We start from the raw sequence: 25130 nt of genomic DNA, 5'->3' as shown, positions 1-25130 counted from the left end.
TGCCATTAGAATTGAAGTCACAAAGTTACAGAAATGACATTTCTTATGTCTTTGTTTAGTGGATGTAGACATATTTGGATAGACGCTAAAGAAAGCAACAGTTTTGTTTTGTTTTGCTGCTCCCCCCCCCACTTTATTTACTTTTAATTAACAAAATTAAAAAGCAAAATTACTATTTATCTTTTAGTGGGGCATAAGATAACCTTATTTCTCATATGCCAAACAAAGGCATTGGTTAAAATAATATTTTATCCACCCAACAAAAATATTTGATGAGTTTCTTAGGAACAGCCATAATATATAAATAAAATTCGATTTTAATAAAGGATTCTGTTTAGCTGGTAACTAATCTACAATAGCATTTTTCTGATATTATTTCAATGAATACTCATAATAAAAATCATATAGCCTATGTAATCAGATTGTTCTGAAGGCTTCCTTCTGGTCATTTAAAATTTTTAGTAGAATAGGTGACAAAGATGAAGAGCAGAGAATGGAGGCAGCTGGTAAAAAAAAAAAATAAAAGGTAGCGTTAGGAGGAGATAAAAGGGTTATGAGAACTTCTGTTCAGGTACAAAGATGGAGAAAGGGAAAAATACAGCCTCAAAAAAATATCCAAATAACCTCCCACTTGCCACCCATTAGGTGCTATTTCATCAAGACAGAATCATGAGTCCAGCCCACAATCCATCTTACTACTTTATCACATCTTAAAGAGATTTCTAAAAATTCATCTAAAGCACAAAAAACATCTGAATAAGCTATGTGCTTAAATAGAAGGGCAAACTGATGGATTCAGCCCTGAAACAGAAGGCAACACCTCTAGGACTCTAGAACAGGTATTCATATATACATGTGTCATTCATTTTGTGAAGCAAATTTTATATTCCAACAAATTCACCCCCCAAAAATGAGATTTTTACTTTAGCGAACATAAAATTCAAACCATGGAGAGAGAGTAGGATATAATAGCCTGAGAATTAAAGAGCCACCCAGTTGTTATCATTGACCTACTGCATGGCTCATTACACAAGTCAAACTAATAAGAGTCCTCATTTATTAGACTAGAGAGCTCTATAGATTCCATAATACTATGGGGTCTTAGAACAAATATGATACCAATGTGTTAAGTCCTTCCTTTTCTTTTTTTTTTTTTTAAATCAACCATTTATCATTCCTCATGGTCAATGGGACAATTGGGAAATTCTGCTGATCTGGGTCAGGGTTCATTGTTCTTAGTTGGACTCCTTCATACGTCTGTAGTCAGCTGGCAGGTCAGCTGAGGACTAGCTTGTTCAGGATGGCCTCAGCTAGACGGCTCAACTGTCTTCAATGTATCAGTTACATCCCACCAGCAAGTTAACTTGGGAATGCTAAGGGCATATTCTCAAAGTGATTACAGAGAAGCAAGAACAGAAACACACAGGCACCTTTTCAAGCTCTAATTTTTTTTAATTTGCTAACTTTTTTTTCTTGCTGGCTTATCTTTTATTAATGGTGGTAAAATATATGTAACATAAAATTTACCATTTTAAATGTACAGTTCAGTAGTATTAAATATTTTCACATTGTTGAACAGTCATCACCACTATCCATCTCCAGAACTTTATTGAACTTGAAATTCTGAAACTCTCTACCTATTATATTAAACACTAACACCTCATTCCCGTCTTCACCCCAGACCCTGGCAACCAGTATTCTACTTTTTGTCTCTGTAAATTTCTCTAGTCTATGTACCTCATGTGAATGGAATCGTAATAGTATTTGCCCTTTTGTGACTGGCTTATTTCACTTAGCATAACATCCTCAAGTTGTTCATGTTGTAGCATATGTTAGCGCTTCCTTCCTTTTTAAGGATGAATAATATTACATTGTATGTATATGCCATATTTTCTTTATCCATTTATCTGCTGATGGACATCCGGGTTGTTTCTATCTCTTGGCTCTTGTATGTCATGCTGCTACAAATATGAACATGGGTGTAAGATTATCTGTTCTTACCCCAACTCTCAATTCTTTTTAATCTTTTGAGAAATTATCATAGTATTTTACACATAAGCTGCAGTATCATACATTTGCACCAGCATGCACAAGGGTCCCAATTCTCCACATCCTTGCCAACACTTGTTATTTTCTGGGTTTGTTTTCGTTAAAAATCTTCCTAATGGTTGTGAAGTGGTAGCTTATTGTGATTTTGATTTATATTTCCCTAATCATTAGTGATGTTCATTTTCATTTCACTGGCCACTTATGTATCTTCTTTGAAATAATGTCTATCAAGTTCTTTACCAATTTTTGAATATTTGTTGTTAAGTTTTAGGAGTATCTATCTATTCTTGATATTAATCCCTTATTAGACATGTGATCCACAAATAAGGCTTTTCTCTGAAAATTAAAACTCTCTTTTAGAGTTCAATAAGTAGATATAGAAATCGGTACAATTTCTTAGCTCTAAGCACTATACCAGGCACCAGAGATACAGAAATTAACAAAACAAAATATTTGTATTCAATGATTTTGCTTAACAGGGAACACAGAGAAAAAAAGGTAAAATTATAAGAAATTATGAAATGTGGGATAACAAGGATATGGAAAGTACCCTGGGAGTTCAAATTTCTATGTAAAGGGAAGAGCAACAGCAAAAGCACAAGAGGTGGATATGAGACATTACAAGATCATTGGATAGAGCAAAGATGCGGACAGAGACAGAAGATGTGGTAATAAAACAGAAAATGGTTAGATCCTAAACACTATGGTTTGTCTTGAGGAAAATGTCATTTTGACATCACTGGTGACTACTGTGATTGTCTGGACTACGTGAAAAAGATCATATCCTGTGGATAGAGAGGAGGAATCACCCCTGAACATCTTCCAGGAATGAGTAAATAAGAGAACATACTCTTAGAGTCCCTGGGCTCTAAGTGAAGGAAGCTGGATATGGTGAGTGAACTTTTACTTCTCATGTTGGCATCTGCAATGATCCTCTGACTGAGACTGTGAATCACTGAGAGCCTTTCATTTCTGGTATGATTGGGGATTCAGTAGAGCTTTATATAAATACTTACCTGTGACCTAACACAGATATAGAGTTAAGAAAAAGTACCATGTATATCCTTGGAAAAAAGTTAATACTAAAGCAAGAAATCTGGTGTTTTGAGAATGTATCAGTGACCTACAGGAATAAAGGAGCAGTAATGGGTCAGAGTATAAACAGGGAAGAAGCAACAAAGAGTCTCCAGGTCAAAGATGTAGAGACATAAACATTTGTTAGCTGCTCTTAGAAATTACTAAGGAAAGAAGCTTTAGGAAAAAGACTGGATGTTCTGCTTACCTAAAAAATGAGGGTAAAGACTTTGTACTCAGACATTAAAGGAAATATGACTCAAAATATAAATTGGAGGAATCAAGTTTGAACTCATAATGTATTTTATCCTAAATGTTTTCCTAGCCCCCTCTGAAAAAGGGATAGAAATAAATACAAATTCAGTAGCAATAAGCAGAACAGACCAAACTGTGATCTCCAGCTATTACTTCCCACTAAAAGAGGTCCCACCAGGGCTCCTCAAAGAAATAGATGATTCTATATCTGGGCCAGAAACAGGTCAAGACTAGAGTGCCTTATCATACCAAAGAGCATGAAAGTTATCAGACTACAAACATATGTCAAAATGTCCCAGAAGTAACTTTAAGAAGCTACCAGAGGTCAAAGAAAGAACAACTGAACATCAATAAATAACTGCAATGGAGGGAAACGTCAAATACATTTAAATCTATGAGTTTATAAAGATACTTTTAAAATAGTCAGTTGGTTACCATTGGAGAATGCTAAGAATCAACTCAGTATTTCAAAAACTGATATGTAAAGAGAAAGAATTAAAGTTCTATCCTGTCTTTCCTCTGCAATGTACCACTGGATACCTTAATAGTAGAAGAGAGGACGTGTCTTTTTATAAAATGAGTCCCATAAATAAATGAAATAAAAGTGGTATTTTAAATACCACAATTTTGCAATGCTTATTAAATTAATGAATCTATGCACTGAATGTCAGTGCTAACATTACAAAAGAGAAGTAGTGTTTATCATGCACATTAAATTTTTCCATTTGAAAATATATTTGAGATAATTATATTAAAGTTATAATTATATTTGAAATTTTTTAAGTTATGTAAAATAACTAAAGACAATCCAATTTATTTTTATATGTAAGACAATTATATTTCTGATGATTACTGAGACTTTACCTTGGACAAATCTCTGAAGTTGGTGGGCAAGGTAAGATCCAGTTCTTCTGATTCATAATTAGTGATGACCCAAGGAAACACTGGATACTGATTTAAGTCATTATAACTCCGTCCTGGTAAGGAAAAAAGTTACTCTTAATTTATAATTTAGAAAATGAAATAATAAACAGATTCAGTAATAATTTACTAAAAATAAGATTAACAATTTTTGATTTTCAGACATCGTTCTTAGTATCCACACTTTACCTCATTTAATCCTCACAACAATCCTATGAACTTAGTATCATTTCCATTTTACAGATGAAAAAACTGAGTCACAAAAGATTAAGTGACTTGACTCAAATCACACAACTAATACTGGTCAATCCATATTCAAATCTAGATCCTCTGGCCCTAAAGTTTGCGTTCTTTTAAACCACATTCAACAATTTTTTATTACTTGAAAGCCTGCCTGAAAAAAATATTCTTTTTTAAGACTTTAAAAAGCAATTTGTAATTCTCACAGTTTTTCAAAACAAGAGTCCTTTCTCTGCCACTAATCAATGAATCAACCAACTAACCAACCAAGTTTAAATGACTTAACCCTGGTGGACATTCACCAGTCATCTGTACAATGAGAGCATTGCACTAAATAACTCTGAAATTTCTGTGGTAGTTTTCAAATCCTATAATCCTCTGAAAACATGCAGTATTATCGATGTTGCTTCCTTACATGCCGAAATGCAGCTACATGCTCTTCTGTACTTCTTTCTAATGATATTCAATGACATATTTAAATTTATTAAAAATAAAAATTATAGCAAAAGAGGAGGTAGTCCTTCTACATATGTACAGCAGGTTTTTGGATGTTACCATTTTAGGGAGGTAGTATAGGGGATGACATCTTTGCTTCTGGTGTTTGAATCCCAGTTCCTATTTAGTGTGTATACATATTTTTAGTTAGATAAATGAACAGACTTTTATGGTTAAAATAAAAATCAGACAAGTATATTAATATTGTTTGAATTCCTTTCTTATTATATATTCTATCATTTCCATTCCATTTTCTTTCTCAAATATATGCTGATGTCATATCAATATATAGCTGAATATTAAAGTAGTTCTCTGCACATACTCTTGGTATCTAAACTGTTTTTATGGTTGGATGTTTTTAACTTTTTATTTTACTCTATTCATCTTGAGCCTGAGGCCTATTAGGGTAACAGAGTTCTTTTTTGACTGACCTGGAACAGTCTCATAAAACATTATAACAAGGACTATTTTAATTCATAGGTCATTAATGTCACTACGTATTTCTATCAATAGTTTTAATTTCTCCATAAAAAAATAACCAAACACAGCAGCAGAAAAAAGTCTTTTATGATCCCCCTTTGCTTTCTCACTTCCTTCTGATTTAAATGTTGATAAACAGTAAAATCATCTTGTCCCATCTACTTAAATAATCATAAATGTTTATTGTACCTAAAAAATGAAGAGTATATACCTCCTCAGTGTGATAATACTTGTACTTAAGTTAAACTACACAGTTAGTGAATATCAACTGGAGGCCACTTGGGAAATCCATCATGGTAATATGAAAACCTATATGCAGCACAGATAATAATGTAAAAGAAATCTTAAAAATCTTAAATAACATGAAACTTAACTCCACACTCTAATGCACATTTAAAAAATCCAAAGCAAATGACTGATTCTATATTTACAAAAAATATACAGGGAATATACTTAAAAGATATTGCAGATACAACAAAAGCTATTTGAGAACAAATCGTTTGATAAATGTTGCTATGTAATCATAATTGCACATTCAATATGGGTTAATTGATTTACTACATGCAAAATATGTCCATTAAACTTGTCATATAAGTTTCCTGACTCTCACTACTACTTAAAAATTCGTTTAGTCACTAGTTCTACAATTTCTACTAGATTCAACATAACTGTGGACATTTTCTTCATTCCTTTTCCTTAGCTGACTGTGAGATACACTTCTAATAAAATTTAGAACTTTCAGTGTGAGCCCCTCAACTTCCAATTCTTCACAACACTCCCTTACTCTTTTCCACTTCTCTAATAGGGTCTTTTCTTTGCTAAGAGTAATTCTTTCACCTGAGTTCTCAAACCTGTCTCCCTCATAACTTCAATTGTTACTCTTCCAGTCTCCCCCTCTTTGATTATTTCTCCTCTCTACCCCAACCCATCCTCTCTTTAATAATGCATTTAAAAGAACTGTAGTTACATCTACAGTTCCAGTTTCATTTCAAACCATTCAGCCCTTATAAGCAACCATTTCTGCTTGCCTTAAAAATGAACCTGTAGGAAGTAATTAGGAAGCCCCTAAATACCAAACCTAAAGACATGTTCTGTCCTCATTCTGAAGTCTCCCTCTCCACACTGTAACACTTGACACAGGTGAAAATGCCTCCCTCCCTTTTACCTTGCTTCTCAAGACATCTGACTTACCTCAGTTCTCCTACTATGTCTATAAATTCTAGGATTACTCAGTCCTATTTGTCCTTTACTAACTCTACTTCTTTCTTCTTCTCATACACAAGAGCATTTCCCTGTCTTATCTCACTGCTTTCTGTATTATCTTTCTGTATTATCTTCCTTGCTGATCTCATCTCTCTCCATGATTTCCTCACTACGCAGATGAAATCCAATGTCCTAGCTCTAAGTTCTGAATAACCTCTTGCCCTATTCTTCCAAAAACTCTGATACCTTAATTTGAAAGTCTTGCTGGCACAGTAAAATTGTCATCTTTCCCCAGATCAAATTTTCTGACTTATTATTCTGTTAATTGAACCACCATTTTCCCAATAACATAGGCCAGAAGCCTGGAAGTCTTTTCAGATACTTTCTTCCCATTTAGCACATATATTCAGTCAGCTGCATATCAAATGGTTGGTGCCTTGTGAATTCTTACAGAATTTGTTCCTTCTTCTTCTTCTTTTTTTTTTTTTTGAGACAGAGTTTCGCTCTTGTTACCCAGGCTGCAGTGCAATGGTGCAATCTCGGCTCACCGCAACCTCCGCCTCCTGGGTTCAGGCAATATCCCTGCCTCGGCCTCCTGAGTAGCTGGGATTACAGGCACACGCCACCATGCCCAGCTAATTTTTTGTATTTTTAGTAGAGACGGGGTTTCACCATGTGGACCAGTATGGTCTCGATCTCTTGACCTCGTGATCCACCCGCCTCGGCCTCCCAAAGTGCTGGGATTACAGGCTTGTGCCACCACGCCTGGCCTGTTCCTTCTTTTTAATTTCCACCCATACCTAATGAAAGCCCTCATTACTCTCTCTCTCTACACACACACACACACATATACACACAAACACACAAAATTACTTCCTAACTCTACTTTCTGTCTTGTCTCTATCCACGCGAATTTATTTTACACACACTGCCTGCAAGTTAATTTTTGATACAGCTCGAATGTCACTTAGGTGCTCAAAAAGTTTCAATAGTTTCCCAATGAATTGACTGCTAACTCCTCAAACTGACAAGAAAATCTTACACAATATGTCTTGACACTAACATTTTTATTTTTTCACATTATGTCTTTATGAATGTATACTTCATGCACACACAAACATACAGTATATACATAGATATACAAACTATACTAGTCATTGGATCTCTAGGTAAACTTTATATTTTCCCTTCTTTGTATGTTTGCTTATGCTTTCCATCTTACAAAGAATGACTTCTAACACTCCAACCATCTCCTCTGCTAGTCAAATAGTATCCACCCTTATACAACCACTGAAACCTTATTTTCTCTTTACTTCTACCAACTGGGTAAATATAATTTCCCTTTCTCAGTGTCCTTTTAATCACCACAGTACTTTAAATTTCTTTTACTGAATCTATATCCCCATGTTCTAGAATCATGTAAATATTCATATTTGTACTAAAATAATTTCTATTGAGAGTAAACAACATACCTTATTCTCTTTGTATATCCTTTGTAGTATTCTAGTAGCAACAATGGCAATAAAACAAGCTAGTTAAACCACTACTCAAAATAATCTAACCATTGGAATTAATAATTTATTGTTTGAAACAAATTAATCTGTAGAGTTAGTTTACCTGCTATCGTGTTGAGAAACATCAAGTACTCAAAATTAGAAATCTCTCTGTGTTGCCATCGCTGGGTCATATTAGAAGCTTTAAAAAGTTGTCGTGGACTAGCTAATGAAATACGTCTGCAAGAAAAAGAATTCAATGTGGACTCCATCTTAAGATTAATTACATCACAATAATAAATCATGAATTTTCTGTGCTTATTCATTCATAATAAAATCTATAATTCTGAAAAGTTCTATTCATATTAGATTAATAAATACTAGAGAGGTTCCAATCTAGAATTCATGGTTGAACAAATGATTTAGACTAGCCACATTATACATGTTCTATTCATTCAGGTAAGCTGTCATTACAGTGCCATTATAATGTACAGGTTCGATAAAAGTTGATTAATAACAGTATAATTAATAATTCACTACTTTACTGATATAAAAAGAAGAAATTATAGTAGCTGGGAAGTGCATATAAAATTCTATTGACATGTCTTTATTAATTGTAATAGTTATCTTAGAACACACTTTTACGTTATAAATTTAAATATTATATTTGCATACACTGTAATAAAGAGAAAGGAGATTCTAAACTCTTTAGGTATCTATTCATGGGTTAGATAAAGAGACATTTTTTAATATAGTTCAATAGAAGACAAATTTTCCTGTGGCCTCCTAAAGAAATATAAACATCAGTGAATAGAACTGATCAATACAAAAAGCCGCAGGAAATACATGGCAGAATTAATTATTACATTCAAATCCTAGAATCTCAGAGAAATATGCTGTCACAGTTCTTTCTACCACAAACAAGGTAATTATTTTGTAAAAGGTTCTCTGAAGTATAATTTACATGTCATAAAATTAATCCAATTTGTATAATTCAGTAATTTTAAAAAGTTCTGAGTTGTGCAATTATCACAGTTCAGTTTAGAACATTTTCATGGCTTCTCGGCCTTTTGGCTAAAATCAAGTGTAGAACATTTTCATCACCACAGAAATTTGCCTTGTGCCTATTTACAGATAATCTTCATTCCTATCCCCACCTGCAGGGAACTAGCAATCTACTCTGTGTCTCTAGTAAGCCCACCTTTTCTAGACACTTGAGATCAATGGAATCATACATTATGTAGTCTTTTGTGTCAAGTTTCTTTCACTAAACATAATGTCTTTCAGGTTTATCAATATAGTAGCATGTATCCAATGTTCATTCCTTTTTATTGCTGACTAGTATCCCACTGTGTACAGAATGTAGCACATTTTGTTTATCTAGTTAATGAACATTTAAATTAACAGTTTTTGCTATTATAAATAATGCTACCATGAACATTCATGTATATATCTTTATATGAAAATATGTTTTCATTTCTTTTGGGTAGATTTCTAGGAGTGGAATTGCTAGGTTGTATGTTGAGTTTATCTTTAATTTTTTGAGAAACTGCTGAATTGTTTTCCAAGGTGGCTATACCACTATATGTTCCAATCAGCAATGTATAAATGAATCTCCACAGTCTTGTCAATACTTGCTCTAGTATGTATCTTTATTATGACCATTCTAGTTAGTGTCAAATAATACTTTTAATGTTTGTTGTTGAACATCTTTTCATGTGCTTATTGGTCATCTGTATCTTTTCTTTGGTGAAATGACTAATCAAATCTTTTACTCATTTTTAATTGAGTTGTTTGCATTTTATCACTGAGTTGTTAGAATTCTAAACACATTCTGGATACAAGTCTGTGATGGTTAATTTTATGTGTCAACCTGACTGGATTAAGTGACCTTAGAGAGCTGGTAAAACAGGATTTCTGGGTATATCTGTGACGGCGTCACCAGAGAGATTAGTACTTGAACCAGTAGGCTTAGGAATGCAGAATGCTCTCTACAGTGTGGTGAACATCACCCAGTCAATTGAGGACTGAATACAATAAAAGGAGGAAGGGTGAATTCCATCTTCTCCTCAAATTGGGAAATCTACATTCTCCTCTCCTTGGCTAGCAGGAGCTCTTGGTTCTCTGTCCTTCAATTCTTCCCCATCCCTCTCTCCTCAGGCCTTCAAGAATTGGGCTCAGTCATGGGCTCCCTTGGCCTTCACATTAGGATTGAATTACACCAGGCATATCATGAGATTTTTCAGCCTCCATGGTCACATGAGCCAATTCTTATAATAAATCCCCACTTATATATCTATACATATCCTATTGGTTTTGTTTCTCTGGAGAGTACAGACTAATAAAAACTGCTGTACCAGATATATATATGTGTGTGTGTATATATACACACACACATAAATGTTTTATCAGTCTGTGGCTTGTTCCTTCATTTACTTAGTGGTCAATTTTGAAACACAAAGGTTTTAAATTCTGGTTAAGTCCAATTTCTCTATTTTTTCTTCTGTGGATTATGCTTTTAGTGTCACATCTGAGAACTGCTTGCTTTCCCAACATCAGAAAGTTTTTCTCCTACGTTTTCTTTCAGATATTTTATTGTTTTACTTCTCACATATAGGTCTATAATATATCTTGAGGTTTTTTTTTTTTTTTTTTTTTTTTTGACTGGCATGTGGTAAGCATCCAAAATTTATTGTATGTGAACATCCAATTTTCTCTACCAATTGTTTAAAGCCTATCTTTTTCTCATTGAATTGTGTTGGCACCTTTGCTGCAAAACAGTTGAACAAATATCCTAGGATTTATTTCTATATTGTCAATTCTCTTCCTTTAATTTATATGCTTATCTTTGTACAATTACCACAATTGAGGACGGGATACAACAAAAAGGAGGAGGGGTGAATTCCTTCCGATCTCGATAACTGTGACTCTACAATAAGTTTTGAAATCAAGTAAGGTGCGTATTCCAATCTTGTTCTTATGTTTCAAAATTGTTTTGGCTACCCTAGATCCATTGAATTTCAACTTCCCAATTTCTCCAAAAAAAGTCTCTTAGGAATTTAATAGGGATTATATTGAATTTATAAATCTAGGGAGAACTACCTTATTAACTATATTGAATCTTTTGATCCATGAACATGAAATGTCTCCACTTATTAAGGTCCATTTTTAATTCCTCTTAAAAAATGTTTTTACACTTTTCATTGTACAAATCTTACATTTCTGTGATCTGCAAGGAGGGCTATTTTGTTCTTCACTTTCAGTGCAAAGACCTTTAATTTCTCCCTTCCTTTCTTCCTTCCTTGTTGCACAAGCTAACATCTCCAATGTAACCTTGAAAAGAAGTGTTAAGAATGGAGGGCATGGCCGGGCACAGTGGCTCACGCTTGTAATTCCAGCACTTTGGGAGGCTGAGGTGGGTGGATCACGAGGTCAAGAGATCGAGACCATCCTGGTCAACATGGTGAAACCCCGTCTCTACCAAAAATACAAAAAATTAGCTGGGCATGGTGGCATGCGCCTGTAATCCCAGCTACTCAGGAGGCTGAGGCAGGAGAATTGCCTGAACTCAGGAGGCAGAAGTTGCGGTGAGCCGAGATTGTGCCATTGCACTCCAGCCTGGGTAACAAGAGAGAAACTCCATCTCAAAAAAAAAAAAAAGGAAAAAAAAGAATGGAGGACATTTTTACCTTCCTAAACTTGGGGAGAAAGTATTCAGTCTTTTGATGTTAAGTATGATATATGTATTGGACATTTTTTGGTAGATAATTTTTGTCAGTTTGTGGAAATTTCTTTAGTTGAAAGTTAGTTGAGAGTTTTTAATCATGAAGGTGTGTTGGATTTTGTTAAATGCTTTTTTCTGAAATGATAGTAAGGTTTTTCTCCTTTGCTCTATAAATGTTAGTGCACAAACTGATTTTCAGAATTAAATTAACCAGCATTCCAGTGATAAAACCCATGTGAACATTTTATAAATCCTTTTGATACACTGCTGAATTTGGTGTGCTAAATTTTGTTAAAAAAAAAATTGTGTCTGTGTTGAGGAGGGAAATTGGCCTATAGCATTTCTCTTGTTAGTTTTCTTGCGACGTCTTTGCCTGGCAATGGTATTGGGGTCACTGACTTTATAGAATGAGTTGCAAGTGTTTTCTCTGCTCCTATCTTCTGGATGAGTTTGTGAGTTATATAATTTCTAATTTAAATATTTGATTGCATTAGCTAATGAAGATATCTGGGTCTAAGCTTTTCTTTATGGAAAGATTTTTAAATTAATATTTCATTTTCTTTATATGTTATAGATCTATTCAGATTTTCAATTTCTTCTTGAGCCAGTTTTGGCAATTCTGTTTTTCTAAGAATTTGTCCATATCATTTAAGTATCTAATTTGTTGGCACGAAGTTGTTCATGGTATTCCTTTCCACTCCTTTTAATTTCTGTATGCTCTGACTGGGGTTGGTGGTTCACACCTGTAATCTCAGCACTTTAAAGTGTGGGCTAAGGTAGGAGGATCACTTGAGCCCAAGTTCCAGACCAGTCTGAACAACAGAGGAGGACCCTATCTCTACTTATATATATATATGTATATATATATATATTATATATTCATATATTCATATATATATTCATATATATTCTCATATATATATTCATATATATAATTATATATATCTATTATATATTATATATTATATAATATATATATATATATATATATATTAGCCAGGCATGGTGGCATGTGCCTATAGTCCCAGCTACTCAGGAGGCTGAGGTGGGAGAATGGCTTGAGCCCAGGAGTTTGAGGCTGCAGTGGGTTATAGCTGTGCCACTGCACTCCAGTCAGGGCAACAGAGCAAGATCCTGTCTCTCTGAAAAAAGAAAAAGGAAAAGGGAGAAAAAGGATTCTATATGCTCAATAGTCTTGTCTCTACTTTCACTTCTAATTTAAGTAATTTGTGTCATCTCTTTTTCATGCTTAGGTTAAAGTCTGTCAATTTTACTGATCTTTGCAAAGAATCAACTTTTGTTTCATTGATATTTTTTAGTATTTTTGTTTTATGTTTCATTGATTTTTGTTATAATTTTCATTACTCATTTTTTTCTACTTGCTTTGCATTTAGTTTGCTCTCTTTTATTGTCTAAAAGTAGAAACATAGGTTATTGATCTGAGGAATTTATTTCAGATATGGGTGTTTAAAGCTGTAAATTTTCACCTAATACTACTTAAGCTGCATCTCATAAATTTTGATATGTTATATCTCTACTGGATATAGGCATCCAAATTAGTATGCTTCTCAGTCCCATGGGAAGAAGAGTTGCTGGTCACAGAAGTAACCAAAAGCACTAATAGCTGCATGGCAGAGACATGACAGAATGTGTGAGGACAAAAAGAAAGGTGCTCCTAAGCCCAGGCACTCTCTAGGTTCTAGGAGGTAAATAGAGGAGGAAGTGGTGCAGACCATGGAGCACAGAATCAAAAACAAAAAAATGAGGCCCCTCCACCACCATCACCACCACCACTCTAGCCACACAGCCTAAGCTAACTCCCTTCTCTGTACTTATCTAAGCTTCTAACTGCAAAATAACATATCTCCTGGTAGCTGTTACAACCCCTGATATGCATGTGTTAAACTCCTTTATTAGTGCTCCTGTAGAAAAAAGAAAATGTCTGAAAACAAGTGATAGGGTTGGGCAAAGCTCATGGTGAAACAGCAAAACTATTGTGGGTGGAGCCTTTGGGCTGACTCAATATATTTTTGTTATGGCTTAAAACTGTTATCTGGGTGTATATGCTTGCACTGTAAATGCTCCTGAGTGTCAGAAAGAATACTCCAGATCACAAAGAGCCACAGGTAGAAAACTGCTAATAGGACAACTCTCTTGCTGATTGCCACCAGTGGTGAGTCAGGATTTACCCCAAGAGTCTCTACCATCTCATGTCGTATTGGTTGACAAGTCAGAACACTTGGTCTTAAAGGACCTGACTTGTAGTGTTATCACAACTAAACCAAATAGAGTAGCTCATAAATGCCAACAAAATTCAGGGGTCTGCTTGCCAAGTAAAGCTTCTTGATATTGTGTGGGCAAATTCACAATATTCAATCCTCTGGAGGTCAAAAGCTGCTGTTGCTAAATGTGATGGACAGTTTTCAGCCTATGTCTTACTGATTTCTCATCAGATATTTTCATGTTTAAAAACTATCATCCCTTGGTGATATGGTTTGTGTTCGCATCCAAATATCATTTCAAACTGTGTATTAGTCCACTCTCACACTGCTATAAAGAACTGCCTAAGACTGGGTAATTTATAAATTAAAGAGGTTTAATTGACTCACAGTTCCAGATGGCTGGGGAGGTCTCAGGAAACTACAGTCGTGGGTGGAAGGCAAAGGAGAAGGAAGCACCTTCTTCACAAGGCAGCAGTGGGGGTGGAGGAACTGACAAAAAAATTAAACCATCATATCTTGTGAGAACTCACTCACTATCATGAGAACTGCATGGGGGAACTGCCCCCATGACCCAATCACCTCCCATCAGGTCCCTCCCTCAACACATGGGGATTATAATTTAAGATGAGATTTGGGAGGGGACACAGAGTCAAACCATATTAAGTTGTAATCCCCAGTGTTGGAGGTGGGGCCTGGTGGAAGGCGATTATATCATGGGGCAAATATCCTCCTTGCTGTTCTCATGACAGTGAGTGAGTTTTCACAAGATCTGATTGTTGAAAAGTCTGTGGCACCCCCCGCCTCCACACTTCTTCCTCGTATTCCTGCCATATAAGACATATCTGCTTCCCCTTCACCTTATTCCATAATTGTAAGTTTCCTGAGGCCTCTCCAGCCATGCTTCCTTATAGCCTGAGGAAATGTGAGCCAATTAAATCCCTTTCTTTATAAATTACCCAGTTTCAGATATTTCTTTATAGAAAGAACAGACTAATATACTTGGCATCATATTTTCCTGGATTTCCTATCTTTGAGCCACTCCTGTTTTTGCTCTTAGTGTTGTTGTTGTTGGAAGGGAAGAGATGTCCTATCTCCCTTACCAAATCTTTAAACGTTGAGCTTTTCCAGATGCAGCTCTAGTTCCTCTTGGCATTCGACAATCTCTCCCCAGATGAACTCCTTCCCTCTCATGGCTTCAAATTTCATCTACATGGTGGTGACTCTCAATTATTAGACCTTTCGTTTGAGTTCTCCACATACCTTCTTATACCTAGCTTCCTATTCAACATTTCAATCTGGACGTCTCTCAGGGGTTCCAATTTCAAGGACCTAAAATTAAACTCATTTTCTGTCCATCCACCTCCTCCCCACAACCCCAGCCATGGGGATAGAAGGATGTTTATACAAGTACCGCTCAACCAGTATTCCTAATCTCAGTAAATGCGACTGAGCAACTCAAGCTGAGACTTGAGTACTTACTAAACACATTGAACATCTCCCTTTGTTATCACCCACCAAATCTCTGAGTCTTGTAAATTATATATTTTAAAAATCTCTAAGCAGGAAAATTTATCTAATCAAAAGTATTACCTGTATTGTAAAGCAATATTGTTTATAATCCAGAAGGACCACTTTATTTGCCCCATTTACATAAAAGTTGTGACCTGTGGTGGTTTTGAAATATATCCTCAAGAGGTGGAGTTTAATTCCCCTCCCTTGGAGCCTGGGCTGTATTTAGTGACCCACTTGTAATGAATACAATGTAGCAGAAATGATGGTATATGACTATCAAGGGTAAGTAATAAAAAAACATTGAGGCTTCCGCTTCATTCTCTCTTGGATCACTTGCTCTGTAGGAAGTCAGCTCCCACGTCATGTAGACAGTCCAGTACCAGATGGAAAAACTGACTCAGTGAGGAACTGAGGCCTACTGCTAAGGGGCATGTGAGAGATTCCTTTGACAGTCACCCATCCACAGGCTGGCTGTAGCTACTACTAACATCCTGGCTACTGTTTGTGCATTCTATCTCGATTGTATTTGTAATAGGTACTATCTTAAAATTTTAAAATAAACACTGATCAAAAATAGCTCAAATCAATACCAAATTAGGTATGCTAAAAGTAAACTGTAGGTTTCCACTGCTAATATGTTTCAATCAATAGAAAAATCCCAGTGTTCACTCTTTCCAGTTCTTAAATTAGTTAACTAAATTGTATTGATGATGAATCAATACCTACTACGAAAGGAAATAATTAGTAATTATGCTATTTCAGTGTAGTCCCAGCACACAGGAAAAACATACTCCCAATACTCTATACCAAGAGAGATATTTTGCTGTTTTAACATTTCTCTCAGATACTTATTAGATTACTTTCAACAATATAAATACTAGTTATTAAGTACATATGTTCAAATACAAAACTAATATTTGAACTCTGATTTACCAGAGGTTATAGATACAGGTTTTAATTAAACACAGTTACAAAGTCCTTAATCTATAGATTTAATATTTATATTAAATAAAAAATTATATGAGGTAATAGAGCAAAATCCAATCATTTACCAAAATAATTAAAAGTTTTAATCAGATTTATCATGTATATATTAAATTATACTATATTATATACGAAAATGATTGTACTAAACATTTTTTTTTAAAAGCATCACATGTACAGATGTAATAAGCACTTCTGGCTTAGGTATTTCTAAATATGCTTAGAAAGCTTACCTTTCAATAATCTTGATTGGAATATAATTAATATTTTTGTTTACAATGTTTTATATAGATGTAATAATTGTACAAATTTATGTACACAGTGATGTAATATACATAAAATATAGTGATCAGGTAATTAGGACATCCATTATCTAAAACATTTATCATTTATTTATGTTTGCAACAGTCAAATTCCTATTTGAAACTATGTATGACTGCTAACTCTAGTCATCCTACAGTGTTGTAGAACATTAGAAAACATTCCTCAGTCCAGCTCTAATTTTGTATGCTTTACAAAATCTCTCCCTCTCTCTCTCTTCCCACTACCCTTCTGAACCGCTAGTATCCACTGTTCTACTTTTTACTCATTGGAGATTAACCTTTTGGTAGCTTCCACATATGAGTGAGAACATGTGATGTTTAACTTTCTGTGCCTGACTTATTTCACTTAATATAATGTCTTCCAGTTCCAGCCATGCTGCCACCAATGACAGGATTTCACTCTTTTTTATGGCTGAATAGTATTCCCTTGCGTATATATGCCACCTTTTCCTTATCCATTTATCTACTGTTGGACACCACTGATTCCATATCTTGGCTATGGTGAACAGTGCAGCAATAAACATGGGGGTGCAGATGTCTCTTCAATGTACTGATTTCCTTTCCAGTGGATAAACGCCCAGTAGTGGGAACTCTGGATCACATGGGAGCACTATATGCAGTTTCTTGAGGAAGATATATAATTTAATCTATATTTGTTAAACTTAAGTGTACAATTTGATGAGATTTTGAACATATGTATATTTCTGTAACCTACCACAATCAAGATACACTGTAAAAGGTCCCTCATAACCCTCTGCAGCTAATTCCTTTGCTGCAACTCCTGGCCCCCGGTAACCAATAATCTGCTTTCTGTCACTGTATAACCAATAATCTGCTGTATAACCAATAATCTGTATAACCAATAATCTGCTTTCTGTCATTATTTTTGCTTTTTCAGTAATTTCATATAAATAAAACCACAGCTGATGGCCATGATATATGGAGTCCATAATGTCTAATTTATTTCATTTAGCACAACACTTTTGAAATACATCCATGTTGTCGTATGTACCAGTAGTCATTTCCTTTTCATTTCTGAATGATATTCCATTTATTCCATTGTATAGAGATACTGCAATCTGTTTAGCCACTCACAGTTGATGGACATCAGAAATGTTTATCATTCGTGACTGGAATAAAACTGCTATTAATATTTCCTTAAAAGTAAATGTGAATATGTATGTTTTTATTATTCTTGATAAATGCTTAGGAGTGGAATTAGTAGTATATATATTAAGTTCCTAACCTATACATCCTCACTAACATTACACATTCTTTGTTGTTGCTTTTGAAAATCAGGTTTGTTGAATAATTTACATAGAGTAAAATTCATTATTTTTAGGTGTCTGGTGTAATGAGTTTTCAAAACAGAGAGTTGTGCAACATCATGACATGGAATATTTCCATGATCCCCAAAAGTTCCTCTTATTCTCCCTTGTATGCAATTCCTCCTCTTTTCCCATAACTCCTAGTAATCACTGTTCTGTTTTCTGCTTTTGCTTTTTCAAAAATGGCCTATCAATGGAATCATACTGCATGTAGCCTTTTGTGTTGGCTTTGTTCACCTAGTATACTATTTTCAAATTCATCCATGTTGTTGCATATATTATTACTTCATTCCTTTGTACTATATATGTGCCATTGTATAGATTTATCACAGTTTGTCCATTTACCAGTTGACAACTATCTTGGTTATTTCCAAGTTTTCTGATTATGAATATGGTTGCTATAAATATTCATGAAGCAGTCATTGCATGAACTTATATATTTTTCATTCCTCTAGGGTAGAAGCCCTAGAGTGACACTCCCAGGATGTATGGAAAAGTGCATGGTTAATTTTATATGAAACTGCCAAATCGTTTACAAAGAGGTCATACCACTTTACTTTCCCACCAATAACGTGAGGTTCCAGTTACCTTGTATACTGCTCTTGGTATTGTCAGACTTTCAAAAAGTTATTCAAATAGGTATGCCATGGGATCACACTGTAGTTTTATTTGGTATTTCTCAGATGACTAATGATGTGTGGCATGTTTTCATGTATTTATTTGGCATCTATATTTATTCTTTGTTGAAATATCTGTTCAAAACTTCTTTTTTATAACCAGGTTATCTTGTTATATAGTGTTAGTGTTTCCTACATATCCTGGATGTAAGTCCTTTATCACACATAAGTTGAACAAATATTTTAACCCAGTCTGTGGTGTATATTTTCATTTTCTTAAGAGGTGGCATTTCAAAATAAATGCTTTTTATTTTGATGAAATCCATTAAAGATTTTAAGAAACGTTTATCTAATTCAAGGTCACAAAGACTTTTCCCCTATGTTTTCTTTGAAGAGGTTCTACTTTTAGCACTTGTGTTTGTCTACACATTTTTTTCTGTTACATTTTAAGTTAATTTATATGTAAAGTAAGGGGTGACATTCTTTTTCTTTTTGGATATGGATAACCAATTTTTCATCATCATTTGTTAAAAAGATCATTTTTCTCTCTGGACATACCTTGACATCTTTTTCAAAAATCAAATTGATCATATATGTTTCAGTCTCTTTCTGGACTCTGTTATATTCCATTGGTTTATATGAGTCTATCCTTAAACAAATAACAAGCTATCCTAATGAATGTAATTTTACATTAAGTCTTGTTTTTTTCTCAAAGTTGTTTTAACTATTCAGGATATTTACAGTTTCACTTAAATTTTAGAATCAGGTTGCCAATTTCTCTTTTTTTCTTTAATTAAAAAAATAGAGATAGAGTCTACCTATGTTGCCCAGGCTGGTCTTGAACTCCTAGGCTTAAGTGATTCTCCCATCTGAGCTTTCCAAATTGCTGAGATTTTAGGTGAGACTCATCACGCATGGCCAGCTTGCCAATTTCTTTAAAAAAGGAAGAAAAAAAAAAAGCATGCTAGCACTTTGGATAGGACTGCTTTGAACCTCAGATCAATTCTGGAGAAAACTGACATCTTAATAATGTTGAGTCTTCCAATCCATGAGCATAGTATAGTACAACTCTCCATTTTTAAGTTTTAATTCTCCCAAACAGTTTTACAGTTTTCAGTGAGTAGGTCTTATAAATACATTTTCAAATTTATCTATATGTATTTATTTTTCAATAGTATTTAAACACTGGTTTTAATTTCAATTTCTGATTGTTCATTGCTAGTATGCAGGGATTTTGAGTTTTATATACTGACCCAGTATGCTATGAACAGCTAAACTCATTTATTAGTTCTAACAGTTATTGTATTTTATTTTTCCTCATAGATTCTCTGGGAGTTTCCACATAAACAGTCAAGTATGTATGCTAAAAAAAAACTATTTAATTTCTTCCTTTCCAATCAGGATGGTCTGCAGTTCCCATTTCTTGAAATGCCTTTGTATGCATTTGGTATTCAGGTAATGCTGGTCTCATGTAATGTTTTTAGCAATTTAACTTCCTTTTCTATTTTTTGCAAGTGTTTGTGTAGAAATGGTATTATTTCTTCATTAAACAGTTGATAGAAGTCATCTCAACTACAAGTTTGCTCTGAGGTAAGGTATTTTACTACAATTCAGTTTCCTGTGTAGCGCTATTAAAGTTAACCATTTCTTCATTAGTGGGATTTGATAGTTTGTGTCTTTCAAGGAATCTATTTCATCTATGTTGTCTAATTTGGTAGCATAAATTTGTTTATAATATTTCTTTATTTTCCTTTTAATATCTGCAGTATCTATAGTGATATATCCTCCTTTATTCTTGATACTGTTAATTTGTCTTCCCTTTCTGCATAAATCTTTGCTGTATGTTTACTATTAATACATTTATTAATCTTATCAAGATACAGCTTTTCATTGCATTGATTTTTTCTCTAACATTTACTTTTATTAATTTTTTTCTTTCTTCAGCTTACTTTGGCTACATTTGCTCCTCTTTTTTCTTACGTTCTTCAGAATGAAGCTCAGATCATTGACTTTAGGCAATGACCCTCCCCTCCTTCCCCCTTCCTGTCTCCTTTCTTAAACAAAATCACACTTAATGCTATAACTCTACACTAGGCACTTCATTACCTTCATGTTAAACATTTCTATAGATTGTGCTATTATTTTCAATTAGTATAAAATTTCTAATGTCCCTTGTAATTTCATCTTTGGCCCATGTTTTATGTAGAAGTGTGTTAATTTCCAAATACTCAGAGACTTTCCAAAAACCTTTCTGTAACTAATTTCTGGTCTGTAATTAACCAGAGATCCAAGATCTCAATCTTTCTTAACATTTTAAGACATTTTAAGGGTTGAATATGGTCAATGTGATGAATGTTCTATGTGTATTTAAAATGAATGTATTTTGTATAGTTGACTAAAATGTTTTATACATGTGACACAGATCAAGGTGGTTAATAACGTTCCAGTCTTCAGCATGTTTACTGATTTTTTTGTCTACCTGTTCTCTAAATTACTGACATAACAGGGAGAGGAGGTCTATATTTTATTCCACTTCTATCCATTTTTGTCTTATGAATTTTGAAGCTCTATTTTTAGATGTATGCAAATTGGAAGATCATCATTTTCATGAATTGGCTTTTATCATTATGATAATGTCACTTTTTCCTTTGATAATATAATGCTTTGTTTGGTAATTATTATGGGTTGAATTATAACTCCTTAAAGGTCATATGTTGAAGACCTAACTCCCAGTACCTCAAAATGTAACAATCCTGAGAGAGAACATTTTAAGAGGTAATCAAGTTAAAATGAAGTCACTAGTGTGGGCCCAAGTCCAATATGACTGGCATCTTTGTAAAAGGGAGAAACCCGACACAGAGACATACACAGAGGTAAAACGATATAAAGAGATATAGAGAGAAGACAGGCATCTTAAAACCAATGAGAGAGGCCTAGAACAGATCCTCCTTCTCTCATAGCTCTCAGAAGGAACCAACACTGACAAAAATTTGATTTTCATCAGACTTCTAGCCTCCAAAACATTTCTGTTGCTTAAGCTACCCAATTTCTGGTACTTTATTATGACAGCCCTAGAAACTAATATAGTCATGATATGGCTTGCTGGCTATTTTTATTAAGGAAGTGTTTTCATGGTATACTTCTTCCTCTCTATTTGCCTTTAACCTATACATGTATTTATATTTATTTAGTTAGTTAATTAGAGATAGAGTCTCACTCTCTTGCCCCAGGTGGAGTACAGTGGAGCAATCTTGGCTCATTGCAACCTCCGCCTCCCAGGTTCAAGCAATTCTCCTGCCTCAGCCTCCTGAGTAACTGGGATTAGAGGCATGTGCCACCACGTCTGGCTAATTTTTGTATTTTTAGTAAAGACAGGGTTTCAACATGTTGGTCAGGTTGGTCTTGAACTCCTGACCTCGTGATCCATGCACTGTGGCCTTACAGGCATGAGCCACCACACCCAGCCAATGTATTTATATTTAAGTGGGTTTCTTGGTTGCCAGAGGTAGAGGAGTGGGGGAAACAGGGAGATGTGGTCAAAGTATACAAGGTTTCCATTATAAGATGAATAAGTTCTTGGAATCTAATGTTTAATATGAAAATTATAGTTCATAATATTAAATTGCATATTTAAATTGCTAAGAGAGTAGATCTTAAATGTTCTCACCACACAAACAAAGGTAACTGTGAGGTGATGGACATGTTACTTAAATGTAGTAATCATTTAACTATATATATATATATGTATCAACTCATCATGTGGTAGACCTTAAATATATGTAATTTATATTTGTCAATTATAACTCAATAAAGTTGGAACAAATTACCTACTGAAAAAGAAAAAACAAAAGTGGGTTTCTTCAGGGCAGCATATAAATGAGTATTGCTTTTTTATGCCATTTGATTTTTTTCTCCTTTAAATAACATTGTTTAGGCAAATAGTACTTCAAGGTAGCATAATATTTTTATTATATTATTTTATAAATAAGAAATTGGTCATAAACTTAAAATTAAAAAATACATAAATAATTTTACCACAGTATTTTTTATAATAGTGTAAAAGTGGAAATAAAGCAAATTTTCACCAATGAGGAGAATTATGCAATTTTGGTATATTCATACTTCAGACCACTAGCAACCTACAAAGATTATGGTGTTTTTTGTCTTTTATACATCATGAAATGGCTAATTTGACCAAATTAATACATGCATTACTCCACATATTTATCATTTTTTGTAATCTACTCTCCGAAACTTTTAAGAAAACAATCCACTGTTATTAACTATAGTCACTATGCTGTAAGATAGATCTCTTTAACTTATTCTTCCAATCTAACTAAAATTTTATATCCTTTGACCAACGTCTCCCCAGTCATCCCACCCTTAACCTCTCACCCTTGGTAACCACCATTCTACTGTCTACTTTTGACTCCAACTTTCTTAGATTTCACATATTTGATCATACAGTGTTTTCTATGTCTTGCTTATTTTACTTAACAGAATGTCCTCTGGTTCATCCATGTTGTTGTAAATAACAAGATTTCCTTCTTTTTAAAGACTGAGTAGCATTCCTGTGTGTGTGTGTGTGTGCGTGTGTAACCAGATTTTCTTTATTCATCTGCTGATATACACTTAGGTTGATTTCTGTATCTTGGCTATTGGGAGTAATGCTGCAATGAAAATAGGAGTGCAGATATCTCTTTGACATGCAGATATCTCTTTGACATTCTGTTTTCATTTCAGTTAGATAGATACCCACTAGTGGGATTGCTGGATCATATAGTATTTCTGTTGATACATGCATGCATGTACCACTATGATATATATAACATGTGTGTATATATTTACAATACACACACATATACTATTATGATATATATATTATATATATGTATATTTGAAAAGAATAGCAACTATATCTACATATCTACATATAAATATCTTTCTTAAAAGGTTAGTATTTAAACTTTCCACCAAAGAGATAAAAAGTAAATCTTACAAAATACATTTTTCTTGGGGTAAGGTTAGGCAATCTTTTATTTAATGATTATTTGCTAAGTATATATTCTGCTAGACACTATGCCATATGCTAGAGAAAATAGTATATTATAATGCAGTTTAGTCAAAAGAAAATTTAATACACTAATAATCATTACTTACTATGAAACATAAAACAGAAAGTTATTTCAAAATGAGAACATTAACATAAATTAATGTTAATAAGAATATTAATACTAATTAATTAATATGACTATTAAGACAGATTGCTTTCCCTATATTTCTCATATAAAATATTACCTAGTTTGAGGCAATCCAAAACTCGTTCCAATGCCAACACGAGGTAGACAGTTAACCACTTTCTTTACTATTGCAGGGTCTGGGAAGTTGAACATTACAGCAACTATAACAAATAATTTAAAAAATTAGAACACAGTATAACTTCCTTTCTGGAAACGTGACTCACTGGTCCAATAAAATATTTACTTTTAATTCAGGTATCTATTAAATATAATTTTTACTACATTTCTTTTATTATAGTATATATCAAGATTTAGTATTAATATGCTAGTGGTAATACTAATTTCACTTATAAACTCCTTTACCATAGACAGTTTCTTCCTAAATACTATTAGGAGTTATAACAATTGATGTTGCATTGATGTGACATGAAGCTGAGATTATGAAACATGATAATAATAATGATAATGATAGCTGAGATAATGTGACATGAAGCTGCAACTTCAAATTTACAAAACTGAATTTTGGCAAGCCAAAGGTAGTTACAACAATTTCTAGAAACAAACATTAAAACATTTAAGTTTACATAGTTAAACAACACCAAAAAACGACCAATATACCTATAAAATAATCAGTTACTTTTTTTCCAATCATTAAGTTTTAAAATTGCTTTTTATAATGTCTATATGTTTATTCTTCATATGTTCAGATGAACACATGTTCATATAATACAAAACAATGTGTGACCTGAAGGAAAAGTTTTCCTCTGTGGCTAGAAATCAAATTTAAATGTTTTCTCATCCTATTTCAATAATTACACATACGAGAGAATACCAAGAAGTACATGTCAATATGTAAACATATTTAGAATATAAATGTTAATTTATCATAGTAATCTATAAATTTTTATCCATCTTAAAAGAACATGAAAGTAAAATCATACAATTATGAGAAAAAGTTTAGAAGATATTC

General features: G+C 33.7%; 1 protein-coding gene across 4 annotated transcripts in view; it reads right to left on the bottom strand.

The window, feature by feature from the left end:
* The window catches only part of LRBA (LPS responsive beige-like anchor protein), a 746578-nt gene that overhangs the window by 202073 nt on the left and 519375 nt on the right, over nucleotides 1-25130 (bottom strand). For all 4 annotated transcript variants that reach the window (XM_074396837.1, XM_074396836.1, XM_010338615.3 and 1 more), the window contains 3 exons: nucleotides 24219-24321; nucleotides 8335-8450; nucleotides 4243-4355 (listed from right to left, as the gene is read on the bottom strand). In XM_074396837.1, coding sequence (XP_074252938.1) covers nucleotides 4243-4355; nucleotides 8335-8450; nucleotides 24219-24321 — 332 coding nt within the window. The remainder of the gene's footprint in view (nucleotides 1-4242; nucleotides 4356-8334; nucleotides 8451-24218; nucleotides 24322-25130) is intronic.

Source organism: Saimiri boliviensis, chromosome 3 (assembly GCF_048565385.1).
Source record: "Saimiri boliviensis isolate mSaiBol1 chromosome 3, mSaiBol1.pri, whole genome shotgun sequence".
NCBI lineage: Eukaryota > Metazoa > Chordata > Mammalia > Primates > Cebidae > Saimiri > Saimiri boliviensis.
Note: the sequence above shows the minus strand (reverse complement) of the source record. Positions and strands in the feature narration are given on the sequence as shown.